This window comes from Erythrolamprus reginae, chromosome 3 (genome assembly GCF_031021105.1).
Source record: "Erythrolamprus reginae isolate rEryReg1 chromosome 3, rEryReg1.hap1, whole genome shotgun sequence".
NCBI lineage: Eukaryota > Metazoa > Chordata > Lepidosauria > Squamata > Dipsadidae > Erythrolamprus > Erythrolamprus reginae.
Genome location: NC_091952.1, coordinates 230,975,026 through 230,996,180, shown reverse-complemented (window position 1 = coordinate 230,996,180; position 21,155 = coordinate 230,975,026). Strand labels below are relative to the sequence as shown.

Genomic DNA, 21,155 nt, shown 5'->3' with positions numbered 1-21,155 from the left:
AGGTAGAGGCTTGAAGGTATGAAAAGGGAATGAAATAAAGGGAAAGCAAGGCATTGGTTTTCAATCCACGAGTTGTATCTCTCTAAGAAGCTTTCAGTCAAATTAAGAGAAATTGCAAATCCCAGATCCTCAAGGGGAGCAGGGAATGCATGATGATGAGCAGAGGAAAGCAGGCATCAAATCAGATCAAAGCAAATTAAAGCAAATCAAACCTTTACCGCAGCCGTAAAATCAGCAGTCAAATACAAACAATTAGAAATGGAATATATATTTGTGTGTATGAATAAGGGATCAATACAATTTTTCAAACACAAGGTGGGAGAGATGGTACAATTGGGCAATCTGGGAGAATATATCCAACTAATGGGAAAACAAGAGAAATAGCAAATAGAACTCAGGCTGTGTCAGGAAATATCTTCAGGATAAGATAGATAAAAGCCGTCGGAAATTTCTTATATAGCAGAATAATAAAAGAACCTACGAGCCAAAGATTCCACTGGCAATGATGATAACTGGGATAATTGTAAATTCCACGGCTAACTTAGGCGGTCCAAAAGTGTGGTGTCACATGATTGCACCACTTAGCAACAGTAATCGCGGTCATCCCTGCTGCCATCATTAAGCAAGAACCTCCACACAATTTTCTGCTGTGGAGGAAGGAGGAGAAGCTGGCAGGAAGTTAGAAGTTCCAGCCGTCTCACAAGTACGCAGGCAAGTGGCTACATGCCATGTGAGGAAAGGTGTCCAATTAATAATAATAATAATTTATTAGATTTGTATGCCGCCCCTCTCCGAAGTCTTGGAGCGGCCAATTGGTCAGTATGGTGCAACAGGAACACGACCAGACTGGATTTGGGGACAATTATTAGAATGAATGAGATCATTGACTTTGCTGGTGGGAAGTTGGCAGGGAAATTTGCAAACAATTATTTAACCGTGAGATCCCGCACGTCAGTTGCTAAGCTCTCAGATCGCAATCACAGGGGTGCTCGGAAAGCCAGAACTTTTTGAACGGGTTATAAATACCCCTCATTCATTACAATTGTGATTTCAAACAATTGCTGAATGAGTATTCATTAGCCAAGGACTGCCCATACTGAGCTGTTGCTGATAATAGCTGATAATATTTTTCTAATGCTCCATCAGCAGGAAGCAATGTGTCCAGTCTGGCCAAACTGAAAGCCCAGCAAAATTTCAGAATATTGATGATAAGAGATTGGAAGCTGGCATATATTCATTTGGGGGGGAAAACCCATCAGCTGAAGGGCTGGAAACCAGGCCTAAATTGATTTGAAGATCAATGTCCCAGATATTCTTCTTAAGAATATTGCTACTTTCAAAGTGTAATGGCAAAGGTTCTCCAATAAGATTCATAGGAAGCGAAGCTTGCCAATAATTTAAAGGTCATTTTAAAACAGTCTCCAAAAACTAATGATGCCAAAAGTTAAAAAGATACGACCAAGCTTCAGTATCTTTTTAACTGTTGGCAAAGTTAAATATTGTCTCTAAACATAAATCAATATTTTTGAATTCATTTTTGAATTGCAAGTTCTAGTAGATGTAGACTAAATGGGAAGTTTAAATGGATTCTAGGAAGTCAACCTTTCTTCAAAATAAGGCTTAAGGAAGCTGAGAAAGTACCTTGGCTATAAAGTCTTCGCATACTGCATGGATAAACTGAGCTTCATTTGAATGGGAAATTTCAAGATAGCTAAAATGTTATAATGATCAACACTTGCCAAATATATTTTCCCTAGAATAACGGGGGGCCTAGAACTTCACTCTAAAGTCTGAATGTGATAACTTGCTACAGCCAACTCGCCGTGGCCAACTTGCTGTGGAACAATTCAGTAATTCAATTTAATTATTAAGAACAATTTTTAAAATATTTTAATTTTTGTCATTCACATTTAGTGTTGGGCGAACCCAATGAAATTCAGGTTTGGCGAACTCACCCGAACTTTGCAGTGAAGTTCGGGCGAGTTCGCCAAACCCAAACCCAAACCCAAACCCAAACCCAAACTTTTGCTTGCAGCAAGCCACTGCGCTGTCCTTTTCTGTAAAAATAAACAAGGAGGTGGGGAATTCCCCACCTCCTTTTGCTTCCTTTTATTTTTACAGAAAAGGATGCCGCAGTGGCGTGCTGCAAGCAAAAGTTTGGGTTTGGGTTTGGGTGCTGAAAGCAAAAGGATTGGTGCTGCAAGCAAAAATTGGTGCTGCAAGCAAAAGGAAGTGGGAAATCCCACGAAGGGATTCCGGGGGCAGGGCTTTGACATCACGGAGACTCCTTCCTCCCCGTTTCGGCCGGCCAGGAAGGAGTCCACGATGGGGAATCCCCCCACTCTCCTCCCGGGTGGCTTTTTTAAAAAGTTCGGGTTCAGATTCGGCATGCCAAACACTGCAAAGTTCTTTGCAGGTTCGGTTCGCCCAACACTATTCACATTTTATTTTGTTACACTTTTGGCATCCTTTCTTTCATGAATGTATTCCACTATTTCTTCGATATTAGTGTAACACTTGTTCCATGGTATATTGTCACTCAGCTAGTTGGCTGCGGTGAACTGGCCATGGCAAGCTGGCTGTAGCCAGCTGTCATAGGCCCCTCTAAAATCTATGTATCTCCTTGATAAATATATATGTCTCTCTTATTAATTTATGAATTTGATGGTGCACTTATTCTGGGTTGTTGTTGCTCATAGATTGGATTACAATTGTGTCAGTAGGAAAACATGATGAACTGTCAACATGGGTCAATAAGGCATATTCAAATAGCCAAGCAAACCCCCCCTCCCATTTAGTAATTACGGAGGAATAAAGCATCCTCCAGAGTAAAGGCAGTTACATGGGAAACCAACACAGTAAGTTATGTAGTGCCATATGTACTGTAGTATTTTAATTGATTAAGGTTTTTGTATGTACTATTTGCTGCCCAAGACATTAATATTTAATATTTATTACATGAACATCTGCCAAAAAGGAAAATATTGTACATAATACTGCAACTGTTCTAAGTTCTACATCTTTTCTCCATTCCCAGTCAAGAAAAAAAATGTTATCCAGCATCATAATGAACTCATAATGTAAAAACAAGTCTCCTGAATTATAAAAAGCTTTAAGTATATGTCAAATAATACAGGTGAATATGTTAATATATGGAATGTGCATATGAAATACATAAAACTAAATAACATCTCATAATGTTGACATTAATTTTTGGTGAATTCACAAGTACTCCTCAACTTACAACAGTTCATTTAGTAACCATTCAAAGTTACAAGGGAAATGAAAAAAAGTGACCATTTTTTCATGGTTACAACCTTTCCAGCATCCCCATGATCATGTTATCAAAATTCAGAGACTTGGCAACTGGTTCATTTTTATGACCATTGCTATGTCCCAAGATTATGTGATCATCATTTGTGTCCTTCTGACAAGCAAAGTCAATGAGGAAGACAGGTTCGCTTAACAAACAGGTTACTATCTTATCAACTTATCATTCACTTAACAATTGAGGCAAGAAAGCTCATAAAATGAGACAAAACTCATTTAACAAATGTCTCATTTAACAACATAAATTTTGGTTGTAAATTGAGGATTACCTGTATATTTTTATGGCCACATAATCTCTTACTTATCCAAGATAAAATTTGGGGAAGTCAGCAGGAACCATCATTAACTTCATTATCTCTCTTTTCTTTCTCTAAGATTAGATCAACCTTCAGTAGCCTTGCACCAATAATGCCCGGGGAAGAAAGACCACATCTTTGTGCTTTCTTTTCTTATTATTAATAGTCATTATTAGTGTTTATTAATGAGCATTGATATAAGATGCTTTGCAATATTGGGATCTTACATTAAGTATTCTGGGAGCAGAGTTATAATAAATAAATACAATGCATCATTTTGGATCAAAAATACATATATTATTGTCGAATAGTTTCAAAGAAATCAAAATCTAATTCAAAAGCACAGTTTTCAACAAAAATAGATACTGTATGTTCACAGAACACTACTAGATTAGAAATTATTTCATCCCAGCGTAAGTATGCTGCAAAGTAATTTACATTTCAGTGTGTTAGCTCAGAAAACTAGATTGAATTTAAACTAACTCAAAAAATATGATGCACTTAGATAATTGTATCATGCCACCAGTCATGGTATCATAAATTCTACTCATCAATTCAAATGTTCTCTGTTTATGTCTTATCAAAATAGAATAGCCTTTCAAAGAGCTTTCAAAGAATAAAAATGAAGGTAGTAATTTTGTATGAATACTATAATCAGCAAAAGAAATATGGCATCTGTTGGCATATTTTCACCCCAGACTTAAATAGTTAGCCACCTAAGATTTAATAATGAAATGGGTAAAAATTTAATCTCTTTTATACGTTTGCTGTATATTCCTTTGCAAAATATTATAATGAATTTAATGTTGTGGAAAAGTCATTGTACAAGTACACACTATTCACTCCAGGGATTGGTGGCTACCAGTGCGGTATGCGACTGTGCACCAGTAGTGGCCGCCAGATTGCGCAATTTGCACATGACCCCTCAGTGCCAGTCCTTCGGGCGCCGCCATCTTTTTTCTTTAATTTTTTGTATTTATTGCTTCCTGAAAATGCGCAGAAGCAAAATCTTGCTAGAGGACGCGCACGCACATGTGCGAGATTTTGGCAATTTTTTGCTTCCGTGTTTGCGTAGAAACAAAAAATCACTGAAATCTCTCGCTCGCTTGCGTCTTCTCATGAGATTTTGGTGCACATGCACCAATGATGCTGGGAATGCACACATATGGGAGTGCATACCTTTGTAAACATGTACAAAGTTTGTTACACTTTAAAAAGAACGTTGAAAACTGTTCTACTGTCTGGATATGTTATACAATGGAAGCACTATTATTATTTCAAAATAAAGAAACAGAAGAAATAAGAGCTGGTAGAGAAATAACCAAAACAGCCTCGAAACAAACTAAGACCCTTAGAACCCCTAGAAAAAATTTATTTTATTTTAATATTTTATATTTTAGAAAAGAGTAATGATTAACTGTATAGAGAGTAAACATATTAATTTAATTTAATTTAATTTAATAATTAGATTACATTATTGTTGATCAAGACATGCCTACTTTTTGGAAAGCATCTTCTGGTACTTCAATCAAAGACCAAGTATACGTTACCTGGTATTACCTTGAAAAAAGGCTACCAGTCCCTGACATAACTATCTGCTAAGAAAGTTGTGTGGGTGGCTTAAATTACTGTTTGTTTGTTTGTTTGTTTGTTTGTTTGTTTGTTTGTTTGTTTGTTTGTTTGTTTATTATTTAGATTTGTATGCCGCCCCTCTCCACGGACTCGGGGCGGCTCACAGCAAAATATAACAAATCGTAACAAATCCAAATAAATTTAAAATATTTTTTAAAAGTTTAAAAAGAACCCCATTTACTGTACATATTATCTAATTCTATCAGTAGAGGATTGTATTCCCTTTGAATGTTGGTTCATAGTTGGTGTATGTAGATACAATTCTGTTACATATAAAATTCAATGAATTTAGTATTAACATATACATACTCCAAATACAGTGCAAAACGGCTATAGACTACTTCATGTTTAGAAAAAAACTGAATGAAAAAAAGAAATCAAGGTAAAACCATTTTAGTGCATATTTTACATTATCACTTAAGAAAAAAATTATTGATAAAAAAACAAGTATTACTACACTCAACAATTGTTTACATACTGAAAGTTGTCCAGATAAAAACTGTGGAACATCTCTCAACATGCCAGGACTCATGGGAGAAGTGACTGATATGGAAGGGCGATCCATTTTCTGAGATTCAAATGAACTAGAACCTGAAAGTATAATTCATTTTCATTCATTAAATTACAAGATACATAATTCTGTGTGTAAAATAAACAGCATTCAAACATTGACAAGCATACTATAAAATGTATATATACCATATTTTTTGGAGTATAAGACCCTGTTGTGGTTCAGCCTGAGGCTGCTCAGGGACCGGCTGTGTCTCTGCTGGCTCCATGCCCGGAGGAGGATGACAGCGCAGAGGAGGGGGATGAACAGTCGGACGGGGGAGAGGAAAATCCGGAATGGGATGAAGGAGAACAGCATGAGAGCCCCGGGGGGGGCTCTCCCCAGCCAGTAGCTTGGAGTCATTAGGTGATGACGCACAAGCTGTCATTGACATGAGACAGAGACGTTCAGAGCAACGAAAGGAGCAGTTAAAGAAATATTATCACCACTGAATTAGAAACAGCTGGGTTTGAGTGTGGTCCTCATCAGCAGGGTTTAAAAGGCAGGCAAGCCCTTGAAGCCATGTGGAGTGTTATCAGTTTGGCGTGCGTTATCCTGTCTTGTTTCTCGGCGTCTCTGTTCCTGGCTTGTGGCCCAGCAGCTTTGGAAGATCCGTGGGAGGTGTAGATCTGCTATCTACAGCCTTGGCTTGGCAGCAAGAATTCTGTATTGCTGCATGGACTTTTGGCCTTCGTGGATATATCTGAAGATACAGCATTTTCCTGTTTGTAAGGACATTTTCTGTTACCTGTGTTTTTCTTGAATTTTATAAAACTGCCTTTGCCTTTTACCAGTGTGTCTGGCTTCTCTTTTTGGGTTGGTATTGGCTTCTGGAGTGACCCAGACAGACCCATCTTTTTCCTCTCTAAAAGGGGCTTAAAATGAGTCTTATACTCTGAATGTATCTTTTTTCAAAGTTTTTTTTCTAGCCCTAGCTAGGTGCTAACTATCTTCCCAGCTCTTACCCTGCAGGCTCTTTCATTGTTACTCTCTGCAAAGAATGTTTTCCAAGCCCTAAGGGTTTTTTTCATTGGTCTAACTTGTTCCAAATAAGTTTCTTTCCAGGCCTAATCAGGTGCTAACAGTGTTCCCAGCTCTTACTGGCTTGCAAACTCTTTAATTGTTACTCTCTCCAAATAAGGTTTTTTTTAAAGTCCTAACCAGGGGATAAAATAATGTGCTGAAGCTGACCAGACTAAAGATACTAGCCAGATGAATATCTGGTGAGCAGATTCTTTTCCCTTTTTTCCTCCTCAAAAACTAAGATGCGTCTTATACTCCGAAAAATATGGTATATATTATATACCAGAAATTTATTAAATATGGTAGAACATTAAGCAAATAAAAGCAATGCAGTTAAAGCTGAACAAATGTGGAATGATAATTAAAATTAATAAATTATAGATATTATAAACCTTGACAGTCTAAAGACTAAAAGCTGGGGTGGCGCAGCAGGTAGAGTGCTGTACTGCAGGCCACTGAAGCTGACTGTAGATCTGAAGGTCAGCGGTTCAAATCTCATCACCAGCTCAAGGTTGACTCAGCCTTCCATCCTTCCGAGGTGGGTAAAATGAGGACCCGGATTGTGGGGGCAATAGCCTAGCTCTGTTAAAAAGTGCTATTGCTAACATGTTGTAAGCCGCCCTGAGTCTAAGGAGAAGGGCGGCATAAAAATCGAATAAATAAATAAATAAATAAAATTCTGCAATTTACAATGTCTGGCTATATTTGACTCCTCAGAGGAATTGATTTGCTTCTCAAATTACTCCAGGGTTTAAATAAATTTCAGTAACATTTTACAATTAGAAAAACAAATTATAAACATGGATATTTTTCTTTTTCCAGAAAGTATATTGCAGTTTTTTTCATGCTGTGCTAGTAAAATGCTGACCATTGTGTAATATGTTTAATGTTTGAATTTTCCTAAAGCTATAAAAATACATGGAAATTTAATCAAGTTCACAGTCAATATAAGGCAAAAGCTGTGTGGTTATTTTGCAAGCATTTTATATTGAAACTGTTGCTTCCTTTGGTATATCCTACTGAACAGCAGGCAATGGGACAAAGTTAAATCGTATACCACTTTATCTGCAATCTTCTATAGATTTACTTGAGACTAAGCCCATTAAACTCAGTAGGGTTTATTTTCCCATTCAAAAATAAATAGAACTGTCATATCTGAATGACAGAGACATTTTTCAACAGTAACAACATTCTTATTTTAAACTCTCTATCATCAAATGTACATTTTATTTAATGATTGCAGTAAACAAAAGAGATTTAAAAAACTTAAAAGATAGGAACAACCTTAATTCTAATTTACCGATAATGTATTTTTGAGTAATTTACCGATAATGCATTTTTGAGTAAAGAATAGTAAGAACACATTAACATTGCATTTACTGACTTCTGACAAAACAGTTATTAAAGAAAGAGTGAAGCATAACAAAGATATATATGTAGAAATAGAGAAGTAGCTAAACTTACTGGACTCCAACTGTGCATGCGTACTGTCAGGTATTCTGGGAATATCCCTGCAATTATGAAGAACAAAATATAATCATATTGTATCTAGCCATTATAGTCAGCTAGTGTATAATAAAAATGAAAATAAGGGAAACATAATAAAACACTTGAAAGTCCAAAAATATATTTATTCAAAATAAGTTTATGAATATCAAACTCAAATTGGAAACAGTATTGTCAAGCCTCGGAGTTCTTATTGAATAGGATATATTACTTGAAACCTTGACAAATATTTTGTTGTCTTCATTTTAGTTGTATAAAATGCAATATAGAAATACAGTGGTACCTCATCTTACGAACGCCTCTTCTAACGAACTTTTCAAGATACGAACTCGGTGTTTTAAGATTTTTTTGCCTCTTCTTCCAAACTATTTTCACCTTACGAACCCAAGCAGCTACTGCTGGGATGAAGGGGTTTCGTTTTTTCTCCTTTTTTGAAGAAAGAAAAGGGAGGGGCTGCTTGGAGTAGGAAACATTTTGCAGAGAACAAGGTGCTTGCAAAGGAACTGAAAGGGTGTCTTTTTAAGAAAGAAAAGGGAGGAGGGAGGGGCAGCTTGGGGGAGGAAAAATTTTGCAGAGAACAAGGTGCTTGCAAAGGAACTGAAACGGTGTCTTTTGAAGAAAGAAAAGGGAGGAGGGAGGGGCAGCTTGGGGGAGGAAAATTTTTGCAGAGAACAACGTGCTTGCAAAGGAACTGAAACGGTGTCTTTTGAAGAAAGAAAAGGGAGGGGCGCCCCCCTTGCCTTTTTTCCTTCCCACTCACCCTTTAGCCTAGCCTTGCTTCTTCCATTCGCCCCCTTTAGCTGCTCCTCCCTGCCCTCTGTTCGCCTCCCTTCTAAAGTTTGGGATTTTCCTGAAGGATTTGCACGCATTATTTGCTTTTACATTGATTCCTATGGGAAACATTGTTTCATCTTACAAACTTTTCACCTTACGAACCTCATCCTGGAACCAATTAAGTTCGTATGATGAGGTACCACTGTATATATGGGTAATCTTCATTGTCGTAAAAAGCTAAAAAATTGAAACATTACATAAGGATTTTACATTTAACATATACTAATAATCATTGCAGTAATCAAGACACTTGAGTATTAAAAGGAAGTAAAATAAGGATGAATGTTAATTGGTTACAGAACACTAAACCTTGTCTAATCTTTTTGTTTTTGTATGATATAAACTCAGCTTGAATATTAATGAGTATTTAAAAATTTAAATAATTAAAGAAGCATTCTATAATATAACTCACCCAATTGGCCTTGAAACTACAAGTTCTACTTGTGGCTCTGGTTTGGATTCAAGAATGATGTTATATACTTCTTCAAAAGTGGCTCCTTGCAAAAGCCTTCCATTCCATTCTAATACTTCATCACCTAAAGGTATAACCATCATAATCTGTTTACTGAAGAAACCTAGATCTCTGAACGCTTATCAGTATTAATGTAATTTGATCATTATAATTTGCTTAAGTTTGATTTTTTTAAGGCTATATGTGAGTTTTGTTCAATAATAAAGAATACCTTTATACTTAAATAGAAAATATATCCATTAAAAGAATATTAGTCCTTAAAATAAAGTATGTACAACATTATTTCACATTGCAATACTTATCTTTTAATATACAACACTATAACTAAATACAAAATGAATAATAAAAATATTTAAAGTAAGTCAATGACTTCCACAAACTTTATGCTTGATGTTAATTTTAAATAGCACTTGCAACAAGTGACCCCTTTAAGTTGAGGATGAAGCTATAAGCTACAAATAAAATAAAATAAAATAATAAAATAAAATAAGTCTTCAGTAAAAAGATGGAAAAAACAGCAAAAATTGCATTGATGGTGGATGTTTGAAAATCTGAAGAACTAAGTTGCGAAGAAAATCGATTTTCACGTGATCATTAAGAATCAATCAAATTGATGGCAAATAATCAAAAAGATGGGGATCTATGAAATAAGTTATCTATCATTCATTATCACAGGAAAATTCAAGGAACCCTGATATAATACAAGTGATTTCAACCATATTATACATAGCAAATGTTCTTTATTTTCAATGGGACTTCATTAAAAATGCTTAGCCTTTAAAAACAAATCTATCTCACTACGAATGTTCCCTCAGACACCAAGAACACATGATTCTATAAAAAACAGAGAAATAAGTTTTCTTTTTACTAACTAAAATATTTTCTCTTCCCTCGTGTAATTTAAATGGCAATTTTAATTCTAATTCTTTTAAATTAAATAGACTGCCAGTGTCTATTTAACTACTATATTCAATTCAAAATATTGAGTTTTAGCTTTAAACTGTAAGCTATCTGGGATGAAGTTACTTGAAAAAGTTTCTGAATATGACCAAATATTAAAATGTCCTGAGAAATATTTTCCAATTTGCATTTTATTATGTTCAACCAAATAACAAATATGGAGTGTCATATCTTGTCATCATTATAATTGGTTTCTTATTTATCTGCCATAATTGTATTTATCATTATAAAAATATACATGCAGAAAAAACGCTAAGAATAAATAATCTCAAATTTTACAACAAAGTAATAAATATACTGTTATTATATTATATATTATAAAAATATTAAATATTTTTAATAATACAGTCGTGTATCTCAATATTGCTTACATACATTAAACCAGAACTATCCTTTCTCACTTATAGAACAGTTCTCATACCTGGCCTAAGATGTCCAACTGTATCAGCTAAACTTCCTTTTTTTACTTTGGTGATAAATGCACATAGTCGACCTGATTCAGTCATCTTTCCTCCAACCACCTGTTTAAACATATGATTAAAATTATATTTTAAAGGTTCATAAAGATCATTTTTCCTCAAATCAGTTTTAATTTGGTACCCAAACTTACATCAAATACGGTATATTAGAATTAATTGATAAGGCATAAAAATAGGTCAATATTTTCTTAGGGGTATTTTTCAGGAATGTTTTTAGCTGTTAGTTCGATCAGGTTACCAGTAATGACAAATTTCATATATAGAAGCTCTATGTATCTACAAAACATATAAATATGAGCTACCACAAATTGGTTCACTATAGTTTATATAATATTTTGACACACAAAAATTGAACATACAGATAACCCTCACTTATCAGCTGCCTTATTTAGCGACTGCAATGGCAATCACATGACCCCAGGATATTGTAACCATTGTAATACACGCCAATTGCCAAGTGCGGAAATTTGGATGATATGGCAGGGAATGCAGTCGTAAGTGTGACGCTCAGTCAGAAGTCAATTTTTTCAGTGCCACTATAACTTCAAATGGTTGCAAGTGGTATCCAGGTCCTCCATTATAATGAGAGAAAATTTATCATGTCCACAAACTGAAAACATTTTTTTTGCATGTGTATATACCCTGTTTCCCCGAAAATAAGACATACCCCGAAAGTAAGGCATGTCAGAGGTTTTGCAGAATTTGCTAATATAAGGCACCCGCCGAAAATAAGGCGTAGTCAAGTTTACATACAGTACGGTGGAAATACATACAGTACCATTCAAAGCTGTTCATAGCGGTACCGTAATAATGTGGCGTCCCCTGCTGGCCCCTTCCATTGCTTTGTACCATCCAGTACAGCAGACATGGTCTGCTGCTGTCTCACCACCGTTACAGTCTCCACTACAGTGCATAGACTGTAGTTCCTCTGGTGGCCAGAAGCTGCAATAGCGGGAGTATACTGTTGTATCATATAAGTGCCCTCGTTTGTGTGTGTGGGTGCCATACTGACAGGTACCGTACCATAATCAGTATACCGTACAGTACACTTTCTTTGGGGGGGTGTCAGCTTTTCTGCCTGTGAATTTGTCTTATTTGAGAAATATAAGGCACCCCCCGAAAATAAGACGTAGCACTTTTGGAGCAAAAATTAATATAAGACAGTGTCTTATTTTCAGGGAAACATGGTATAAATGCTCAGGAATCTATGTATAATTTCATTAAACAATTCTGTTTGTAACCCTGTAATTCATTCCAAACTATATTTAAAAGTGTGTAATGGAATCCTAGTGCCGTGATAGCGAACCTATGGCACACACGCCAGGGGTGGCATTCAGAGCCCTCTCTGTGAACACGCATGCCGTCACCATCTGCTCTCCCGGGTTCTGTCACACGCATGCGCACTGGCCAACACCAGAACTTAGAAGAGAGTAGTTACCTGGTGCACATATGCACGATGGAATCTGAAAGAGCAGCTGGCCACCACATGCATGCTAGATATCTTCCGGGTTCTGGTGTGTGTGTGTGTGTGTGCGTGTGTGTGGGTATAGGCACACGCACATGTTCCAATTTTGGCACTCGGTGCCGAAAAGGTTAACCCTCACTATCCTAGTGCATTTTTAAAAAAATTAAGTTTCTTTTAAAACTTTTAGCGTTTAATGTTTAAATTATAGTTGTGGGGAAGCACCTTGCACAGTGCAAACATGAGAAATATGATTTACACATAGAGAGACAAAGATCTACTGGAGAAATAATAAATGCTCAAGAGATAGTATGAATATATTGAAGAACTATAGAAAAAATTTCTCTAAATCAATTTATATGTACCACTGAAGAATTTTCTGGAAAGTGGAATTAAATGGGTCCTAGGAAATATTGCAAACTACAAAGCTGTAGGAACAGCTCATGTTAGAAAACCATCTCTCAGCTGTGGCGAGGGGGGCGTTTGCCCAGGTTCGCTTAGTGCACCAGTTGCGGCCCTATCTGGACTGGGACTCATTGCTCACAGTCACTCATGCCCTCATCACCTCGAGGTTCGACTACTGTAATGCTCTCTACATGGGGCTACCTTTGAAAAGTGTTCGGAAACTTCAGATCGTGCAGAATGCAGCTGCGAGAGCAGTCATGGGCTTACCCAGGTATGCCCATGTTTCACCATCACTCCGCAGTCTGCATTGGCTGCCAATCAGTTTCCGGTCACAATTCAAAGTGTTGGTTGTGACCTTTAAAGCCCTTCATGGCATCGGACCAGAATATCTCCGAGACCGCCTTCTGCCGCACGAATCCCAGCGACCGATTAGGTCCCACAGAGTGGGCCTCCTCCGGGTCCCGTCAACTAAACAATGTCGGTTGGCGGGCCCCAGGGGGAGAGCCTTCTCTGTGGCGGCACCGACTCTCTGGAACCAACTCCCCCCGGAGATCAGAACTGCCCCTACTCTTCCTGCCTTCCGTAAACTCCTCAAAACCCACCTTTGCCGTCAGGCATGGGGGAACTAAACATCTCCCCCTGGGCACATTTAATTTATACATGGTATGCCTGTGTGTGTGTCTGTTAGTATATGGGGTTTTTTAAATCTTTAAATATTTTAATTAATTGAATTATTTATGATTTGTTTTACACTTGTTGTGAGCCGCCCCGAGTCTTCGGAGAGGGGCGGCATACAAATCCAAATAATAAAATAAATAATAAAATAAAATAAATTGATGAAATACTAACAAAGTGTTTTAAACTTTGCAAAATGAGGTGGTTAGCGTGCAAGTGACAATTTATAAGTAGCTAGGGAGAGGCGAGTATTGTTTGAAAAATGTGTATATCCAAAAGCACTTTGCTAAATGATCTTCCGGTTGCTAATCGACTATATTTCACACGATAGTAAACTAATCCTCAAGATTTTGCAATATAGACATCAACCATAGTTGAAAGAGAACTGACAGATGTACAACCTTGATTCAGAAGAGGCAAGAGCAATGAGGATCATACTACCAATATTGAATGAATAATTGAGGAGGCAAGGGAGTTCTGTTTGGATTATAGTTGGCAACAAACTGCAGATAACCCTTAAAAATGTAAATGAACTGGATCATTTCATCTGCCTATTCAAAAATGTGGATGATGATTAGGAAGCAGCAAATTAGAATAGAATATTAAGCAACTAAATGCTTCAAAACGGGGAACAGATTACACCAAAATTGTATACTGTCATCCAATTTTTTTTAACTGATATTTGCTCAAAAAACTAATAGGAATTATAACTATATCTGCTAGTTGGGAGAAAGACTGTGACAGATACAGGCAAAATATTAAACTGCAAGAATTATCTTCAGAATGATGCATTGAGTTCACTTTCTCTTTTTATTAAGCTCTCAGATCAGAGAAATAAAGTTGTTACTTACTCTTATTTACTAAGTTTGATATGACTTCCCTAGCCTCAGGGGGGAGGAATTCATTATTACACAGTGTATACTATGCCTGGTAGTTTTACTTACAGAGACCATCAGGGAGCACTACATAACATGTTTCATTCTTTAGATAAGTATTATCACACATCTGTAGCCATGATCTTTCAATGGGGCTCAAATCTATTAGTGGGAGTTGAATTTATGTAAAATGAACTTATGTAGCTTATGTAGCATCTGTATTTTTCAATCTTGGGGGATTGAGTTTTATTCTCCAATTGCTTCCAACTACATTGTCAAGTAAAACAATCTAAATTTAATTTGTAATGTATATGTAAATAATTCTGTATAACACTTTGGGGTATGTAAACTAAATATACTAAATATAGCCATGTATGAAAATGTTGCGCAAAATTTCTAGTCTATATTAAGCCTCACTAAATATAACTAATCAGATGAAGTTTCTGAGCAACCTATATTCACTTAAATGTATGCTAGCTGAACTCAGCTAACATAAATTTAAGTGAGTATAGGCCTGCATTCAATGTTATGTGTATACATATTCATGCAATGTTATTTGCCTTTACATTCCAACTTTTTCGTTTCTTGTCAACTTGCTCCAAATTTTTTCAAATACTCTTTCTAAACTGTTTTGAGGTTCAAAAATATTTTGAATTGATAATGCTTTGATTTGAAGTTATTAAATTTTTATTTATTTGTTCAAATTTTATTGCTGCCTATCTCACATATGTGAGCTCACACAACACAAAGAAATGAACAAAATATTAAAAACAAAAAACATTAATACACAATAAAGCACTTAAAACCTATTAAAGTCCAGAAAAACAAATTGCATTTTACTAATGGTACTTCCTTTTGCAGACTGTACACCATCACTGGATCCCCAGAGATGATGACAAATCGATTTCTTCAAGCTCTTTTGGAAGGCCAATAGGGTTAGGACCAATCTAACCTCATGGAGAATGTTTTTCCATATGTGGGTGCTGCCCTTCTCCTGGGCCCCATCAGATAATATTCCTTTGTGGGTGAGACATGTAACATGACCCTTCTCCCAGACATTATGGGATGAGTAGTTGTAACCAGAAAGAATCAATCCCTCAAATAGTCCAGCCCTATGTCACTTAGGACTTTAAAGTTCATTACTAACACCATAAATAAACCCAGAATAAAAACTGGCTACCAATGCAACTCAAAAAACAGAGTTGTAATATGCTCTGATTTTAATGAATTAATTTAACTATTAATTAATAGTTCTTAATAAATTTATAACAAGAAAAACTAAGCATCTAGAGAATATTTATTCAAACTTACTGGCCACCCAACTCCAATGGACTCTTATGATTAAGCTTTTTTTTTTTTTGTTAATTGGTTGTAAGTAGTATCTCTTTTTATGGAAATCAGTATTAAGATATATAAAAAATAATTATTATTTCTAATAAAAAATATTTGCGTCTGAACTGAAAACTTTTGACTACTAACCTTAAGTCCAAGCATGGCTCCTGAATCTCTAGGCACGCTTCCATCTTTTAGGCGCTTATTTAACAAAATTCGGCCAATTAAGCCATCTCCATCTTTGGATGGCTGCCAGGTTACAGGATGCTACAGTATACATTAAACAAAATAAAAATCAGCAAAATTTAATTTATGAAAATGAATACCAGCATCACATTTTTGGGCACTATTAAGCACTGTGAAATAGCTATGATTACACTTTTATTGTTTTTGCAAATAGGAATCAGAATACATATCGTTCCATTAGGTTATCAGACGTCATTTCTCACATCTTCCTAAATAACTACACCAAATATTTCCTACATCATATCTACACATTTAAAACAAATTCAGTTTATCATTATGGATCTGAAAATGGTGAACATCATTTCTGAATATAGAGAGCGTGCATGGGAGGATCTAATATAAAAAATGCTTGAAAACTTAACAAATGAATTACAATGTTAAGTAAATAAAAAGCCACATATTACTTGAAAATAAATCCCACCATGTTCAGTCTCTAAAATTCATTTAAATAATTTTAACTTTTCTCTTAGCCATATCTGAACAATTAATTCTTATTTACTACAGGTAGATTCCAGAATAATACATATCAGTATTTCTGAAAAATTTAGCCAATGATTTCAAATTTAGAACATCTAGTTTTGTATAATCATAGCACTTTTTCACATAACGTACTAGTTGCATGCTCTCAAATGTACACAAATAAACATGCACAATACATTTGGCAACAGTGATAGCCTATAACAAAAGCAAGAAAGAGCAATAATAAACCACATACAGCGGATTACAACTACTACCCGATAATGCAGATAATATCACGGTGACAAAACAAATGAACATGGCAATGAAAGGGAAAAAAGAAAAACAATTCTGTCCAAATAGATACAGTTCCCCCTGTCCCATTTTTTTCCAACCTGGGAATTAAACTATCAATTTAATTTCCAACCCCAGGGGCATTAAAATGGTAATTAAACATGCCAATCCAGAAATAATTCTCATTGTTTAATCATAAAGATAATATCACCAAAATAGTATTGCATGTCCATAAAAGCAATGCCTCTTTTTAGTGCCTGGGTAATTTTGTTCTCCCTTATACTTTTGGATGTTAATATCCGCACAGTGATCCATAATTGTGGTTTTGTTTTTCTTTTCTGCACCTCGAGAAATGTTAGATTAGACCTGCCTTTGTATTCTTGATCTGTTTTAATGAGTGACAGAGAGCAAACAAAGACCAAATGAGCAGATTAAAATGCAGGCACCACAAAGCCAATACCTTTTCGCTATGGCTATGTTCCTCATTTAGAGTTGTGCTACTACAAGTGTCTACCCCAGAATCCTTAATCTGAGGTTCAGACCATTCCAAGTCCTCTTCCAAAGACTGGCCACCAAAACACACCATTTTCTTTTGTCTTTCAGATAAGATGTTAGAGTCCGACAAAACTGCCTGATCACTAGTTTTTCTTTTTCCCCTTTGACTGTCCCCTACAGGCATGGGATAAAAAAAGGATACAAGAAAGAAAACATGCTGAGATGTAAATAAAACAAAGAAAACATGAAATGGTCAAGGAAACTAAATGGTAAGGCTCCACATGTCTCACCAAAGACATTGGGGATGCCTCACTGCTATGCCAAGACGTATGGTCCCAGTTGTAGTCCATGTCTCCTGCGAGAATCAGACAGACAAGATAGTGCAGCAAAGGAAAGGCGTAAGGAAGGATAGACAAAGATAAAACAGACTTTGCATTTCTATCATCCTGTCTTTATACGCTTGACTCATTAGCATGTTATTTGGAAAAAGAAGTCCCAAAGGAGTATATATAAGTACAAGATACCGTTCGTGTTTGTGTGCATGTGTTTGTATTCTGTATACAGTGAAACCTCGTCTTACAAACGTCTCGTCATACAAACTTTTCGAGATACAAACCCGGGGTTTAAGATTTTTTTGCCTCTTCTTACAAACTATTTTCACCTTACAAACCCACCGCCGCCGCTGGGATGCCCCGCCTCCAGACTTCCGTTGCCAGCGAAGCACCTGTTTTTGCGCTGCTGGGATTCCCCTGAGGCTCCCCTCCATGGGAAACCCCACCTCTGGACTTCCGTGTTTTTGTGATGCTGCAGGGGAATCCCAGCAGCGCAAAAACTGGCGCTTCGCTGGCAACGGAACTCTGGAGGTGGGGTTTCCCAGCGAAGGGAGCCTCAGTGAAATCGCAGCATCGCAAAAACACAGAGGTCCGGAGGTGGGGTTTTGAGGACTTTGGTGTTTTTGTGATGCTGCAATTTCACTGATGCTCTCTTCACTGGTAAACCCCACCTCCAGACTTCCGTTGCCAACGAAGCACTCGTTTTTGTGATGCTGGGATTCGCCTGCAGCATCGCAAAAACACAGAAGTCTGGAGGTGGGGTTTTTCATGGAGGGGAGCCTCAGGGGAATCCCAGCAGCGCAAAAACAGGCGCTTCAGCTGGCAAAAAGGGGTGAATTTTGGGCTTGCATGCATTAATCGCTTTTCCATTGATTCCTATGGGAAACGCTGTTTCGTCTTACAAACTTTTCACCTTAAGAACCTCGTCCCGGAACCAATTAAGTTTGTAAGACAAGGTATCACTGTATATGTAAGATTTTGCAGATTTGGTATCACTAACATCACATTACATGCCAAACATAAAAAAGATATGAATAATATGACTGTTGGAACCTTGTGTATTTCAAAAAAAGACATAGAGAATTTATTGCAATATAGCTTTTATCTTATCATGGTTTTATCTGATCATGTTGAAAATGAGTGATTCCATTGAAATCAGTAGCTGTAAAATCTATATATTCTTTCCTAATACTGTTCCATTAGATGGCCTTGCCTTTTAAAAGAAATCCTCTTAAATAAAACATTCCTTTTTTTCTAATGTCTTTCAAGTACTGGTACACATAAACTACAAACAGAAATTTGGGCAACTCTGATTTCCTGTCTGAAATGTTTATTTCATATTTTCAGAAAAAATGAAGCAACAGCAGTAAGGGATTTGAGATAGACACAGACAAAAGCGTTGTCAATTTCTGCCATTTTATTTGAATGTATTTATTCAAGCAACATGGGAAAAGGGGAAGTTCATTAATTCTTTATGGAGATTCTCTGTTTTTCCTATTCTACAAACTCTCCAAAGCACTATTAATAAAACGTAAATCTTCTGCTATAGTAGATATAAATATTTCAAATTTCTCATACACACATGATGAAAGTGAAATAATGATTAAGACATACAGACAGGCACTCATATAGCATCTTCAGCAACTCTTAAGTAAGCTACACTTTTTTCTGGAGTTATATGTTTGCCACCTAATCCTCCCCCCCAAAAAATGATTTAATAATTTATTTATTTATTTATTTATTTAATTTGTATGCCGCACCTCTCCGGAGACTCGGGACGGCTAACAGCAATAATAAAACAGCATATAATATAATCCAATACTAAAAACAGTTAAAAACCCATTATTATAAAAACCAAACATACATACAGACATACCATGCATAAAATTGTAAAGGCCTAGGGGGAAAGGGTATCTCAATTCCCCCATGCCTGGTGGCAGAGATGGATTTTAAGCAGCTTACGAAAGGCAAGGAGGGTGGGGGCAATTCTAATCTCTGGGGGGAGTTGGTTCCAGAGGGCCAGGGCTGCCACAGAGAAGGCTCTTCCCCTGGGTCCCGCCATGCAACATTGTTTAGTTGACGGGACCCGGAGAAGACCCACTCTGTGGGACCTAACTGGTCACTGGGATTCGTGCAGCAGAAGGCGGTCCCTGAGATAATCTGGTCCGGTGCCATGAAGGGCTTTATAGGTCATAACCAACACTTTGAATTGTGACCGGAAACTGATCGGCAACCAATGCAGACTGCGGAGTGTTGGTATAACATGGGCATATTTGGGAAAGCCCATGATTGCTCTCACAGCTGCATTCTGCATGATCTGAAGTTTCCGAACACTTTTCAAAGGTAGCCCCATGTAGGGAGTGTTACAGTAGACGAGCCTCGAGGTGATGAGGGCATGAGTGACTGTGAGCAGTGACTCCCGGTCCAAATAGGGTCGCAACTGGTGCACCAGGCGAACCTGTGCGAACCCCCCCATTAATGGTAATGGAATTTGGATTTAATTTTATAACAGACACTTGTTACAGTTCAACAGATTCTATATTATATTGTTACGTCCCATTATTACAGCATCCAAATGCTGGCAAAATATTGTCTCCTTTATGATAGTACAGGGGTCACTAATCAAAGATGCGCTGAAGCAAAATGAGCCATATGTACATGTTGCAAATATAACCTAAAAACATCCTCACCAACAGCTTTCTTTGGGCCCTAGTAAGATGAATTAAGAAATGAGGATAGTGCCTTTTATGGTTACAAAAATAGATGTAATTTCAGAAGATATTAATATTCATTTAAAAAAATGCTGCAGTGATTTTAGACTGCATTTCAATCACATGTTAGTAAGACCCATGTGGAATATTACATCCGGTTTTGGATATAATAATTCAGAAAGGCACAAATTAATTAGAATGAATTGAGAGAACAGTCAAATTTAGAAAAAAAACTATTTTATTAGAACATTTTGAAGGGATATTTAGAGTTGGAAAAAAGTTAGAAAATTTATTTACATTTATTTATTGGACATTCCAGTAGACTCTGGGTCATGTATAAAATTAAGAAAATATTAAAACAGCTAAAAATATTAATTCAGGCAGACTGCACAGACCAGAGTGATCCAACAGACAACAAAATAAACAAAATAAAACATGAGCCTTTAACAAATAATAAACCCCAAGCCTGAGACCAAAGCTAGCTTTCCAAAGTTGTTCAGAACTTAGGAGAGAAGGCACCATCTTCATTTCTGGAGGAAGTGCTGTTCCTAGGTACTACAAGATGTCAGTGTTGAATGGCAAAAACCTGGAGTAAAGCTATTCTGCTGTCCCACATTGAGCAGGTAGAAATAACTGGAGTCAAGCAGTCTTTCAGATATGTCCTTCAAATCTCTGAATGTCTGCCATACAAAGGAAACCAGGATTTCTTTACTCGGTTGGATTATATTATCAGATGTATTTGAGTATTAAGGATGGATTCGAATAATGCAGTCAATTAGATAAAAATGGA

General features: G+C 36.6%; 1 protein-coding gene across 29 annotated transcripts in view; it reads right to left on the bottom strand.

The window, feature by feature from the left end:
* Window positions 1-21,155, bottom strand: part of RIMS2 (regulating synaptic membrane exocytosis 2) — a 361,362-nt gene that overhangs the window by 181,722 nt on the left and 158,485 nt on the right. For 20 of the 29 annotated variants that reach the window (XM_070748179.1, XM_070748182.1, XM_070748200.1 and 17 more), the window contains 6 exons: window positions 17,613-17,677; window positions 15,979-16,098; window positions 11,025-11,124; window positions 9,584-9,707; window positions 8,296-8,342; window positions 5,737-5,849 (listed from right to left, as the gene is read on the bottom strand). In XM_070748179.1, the coding sequence (XP_070604280.1) occupies window positions 5,737-5,849; window positions 8,296-8,342; window positions 9,584-9,707; window positions 11,025-11,124; window positions 15,979-16,098; window positions 17,613-17,677 (569 nt within the window). Of the gene's footprint in view, window positions 1-5,736; window positions 5,850-8,295; window positions 8,343-9,583; window positions 9,708-11,024; window positions 11,125-15,978; window positions 16,099-17,287; window positions 17,497-17,612; window positions 17,678-21,155 lie in introns of all 29 variants that reach the window. The other 9 variants (XM_070748173.1, XM_070748176.1, XM_070748180.1 and 6 more) reach the window with 1 other exon arrangement.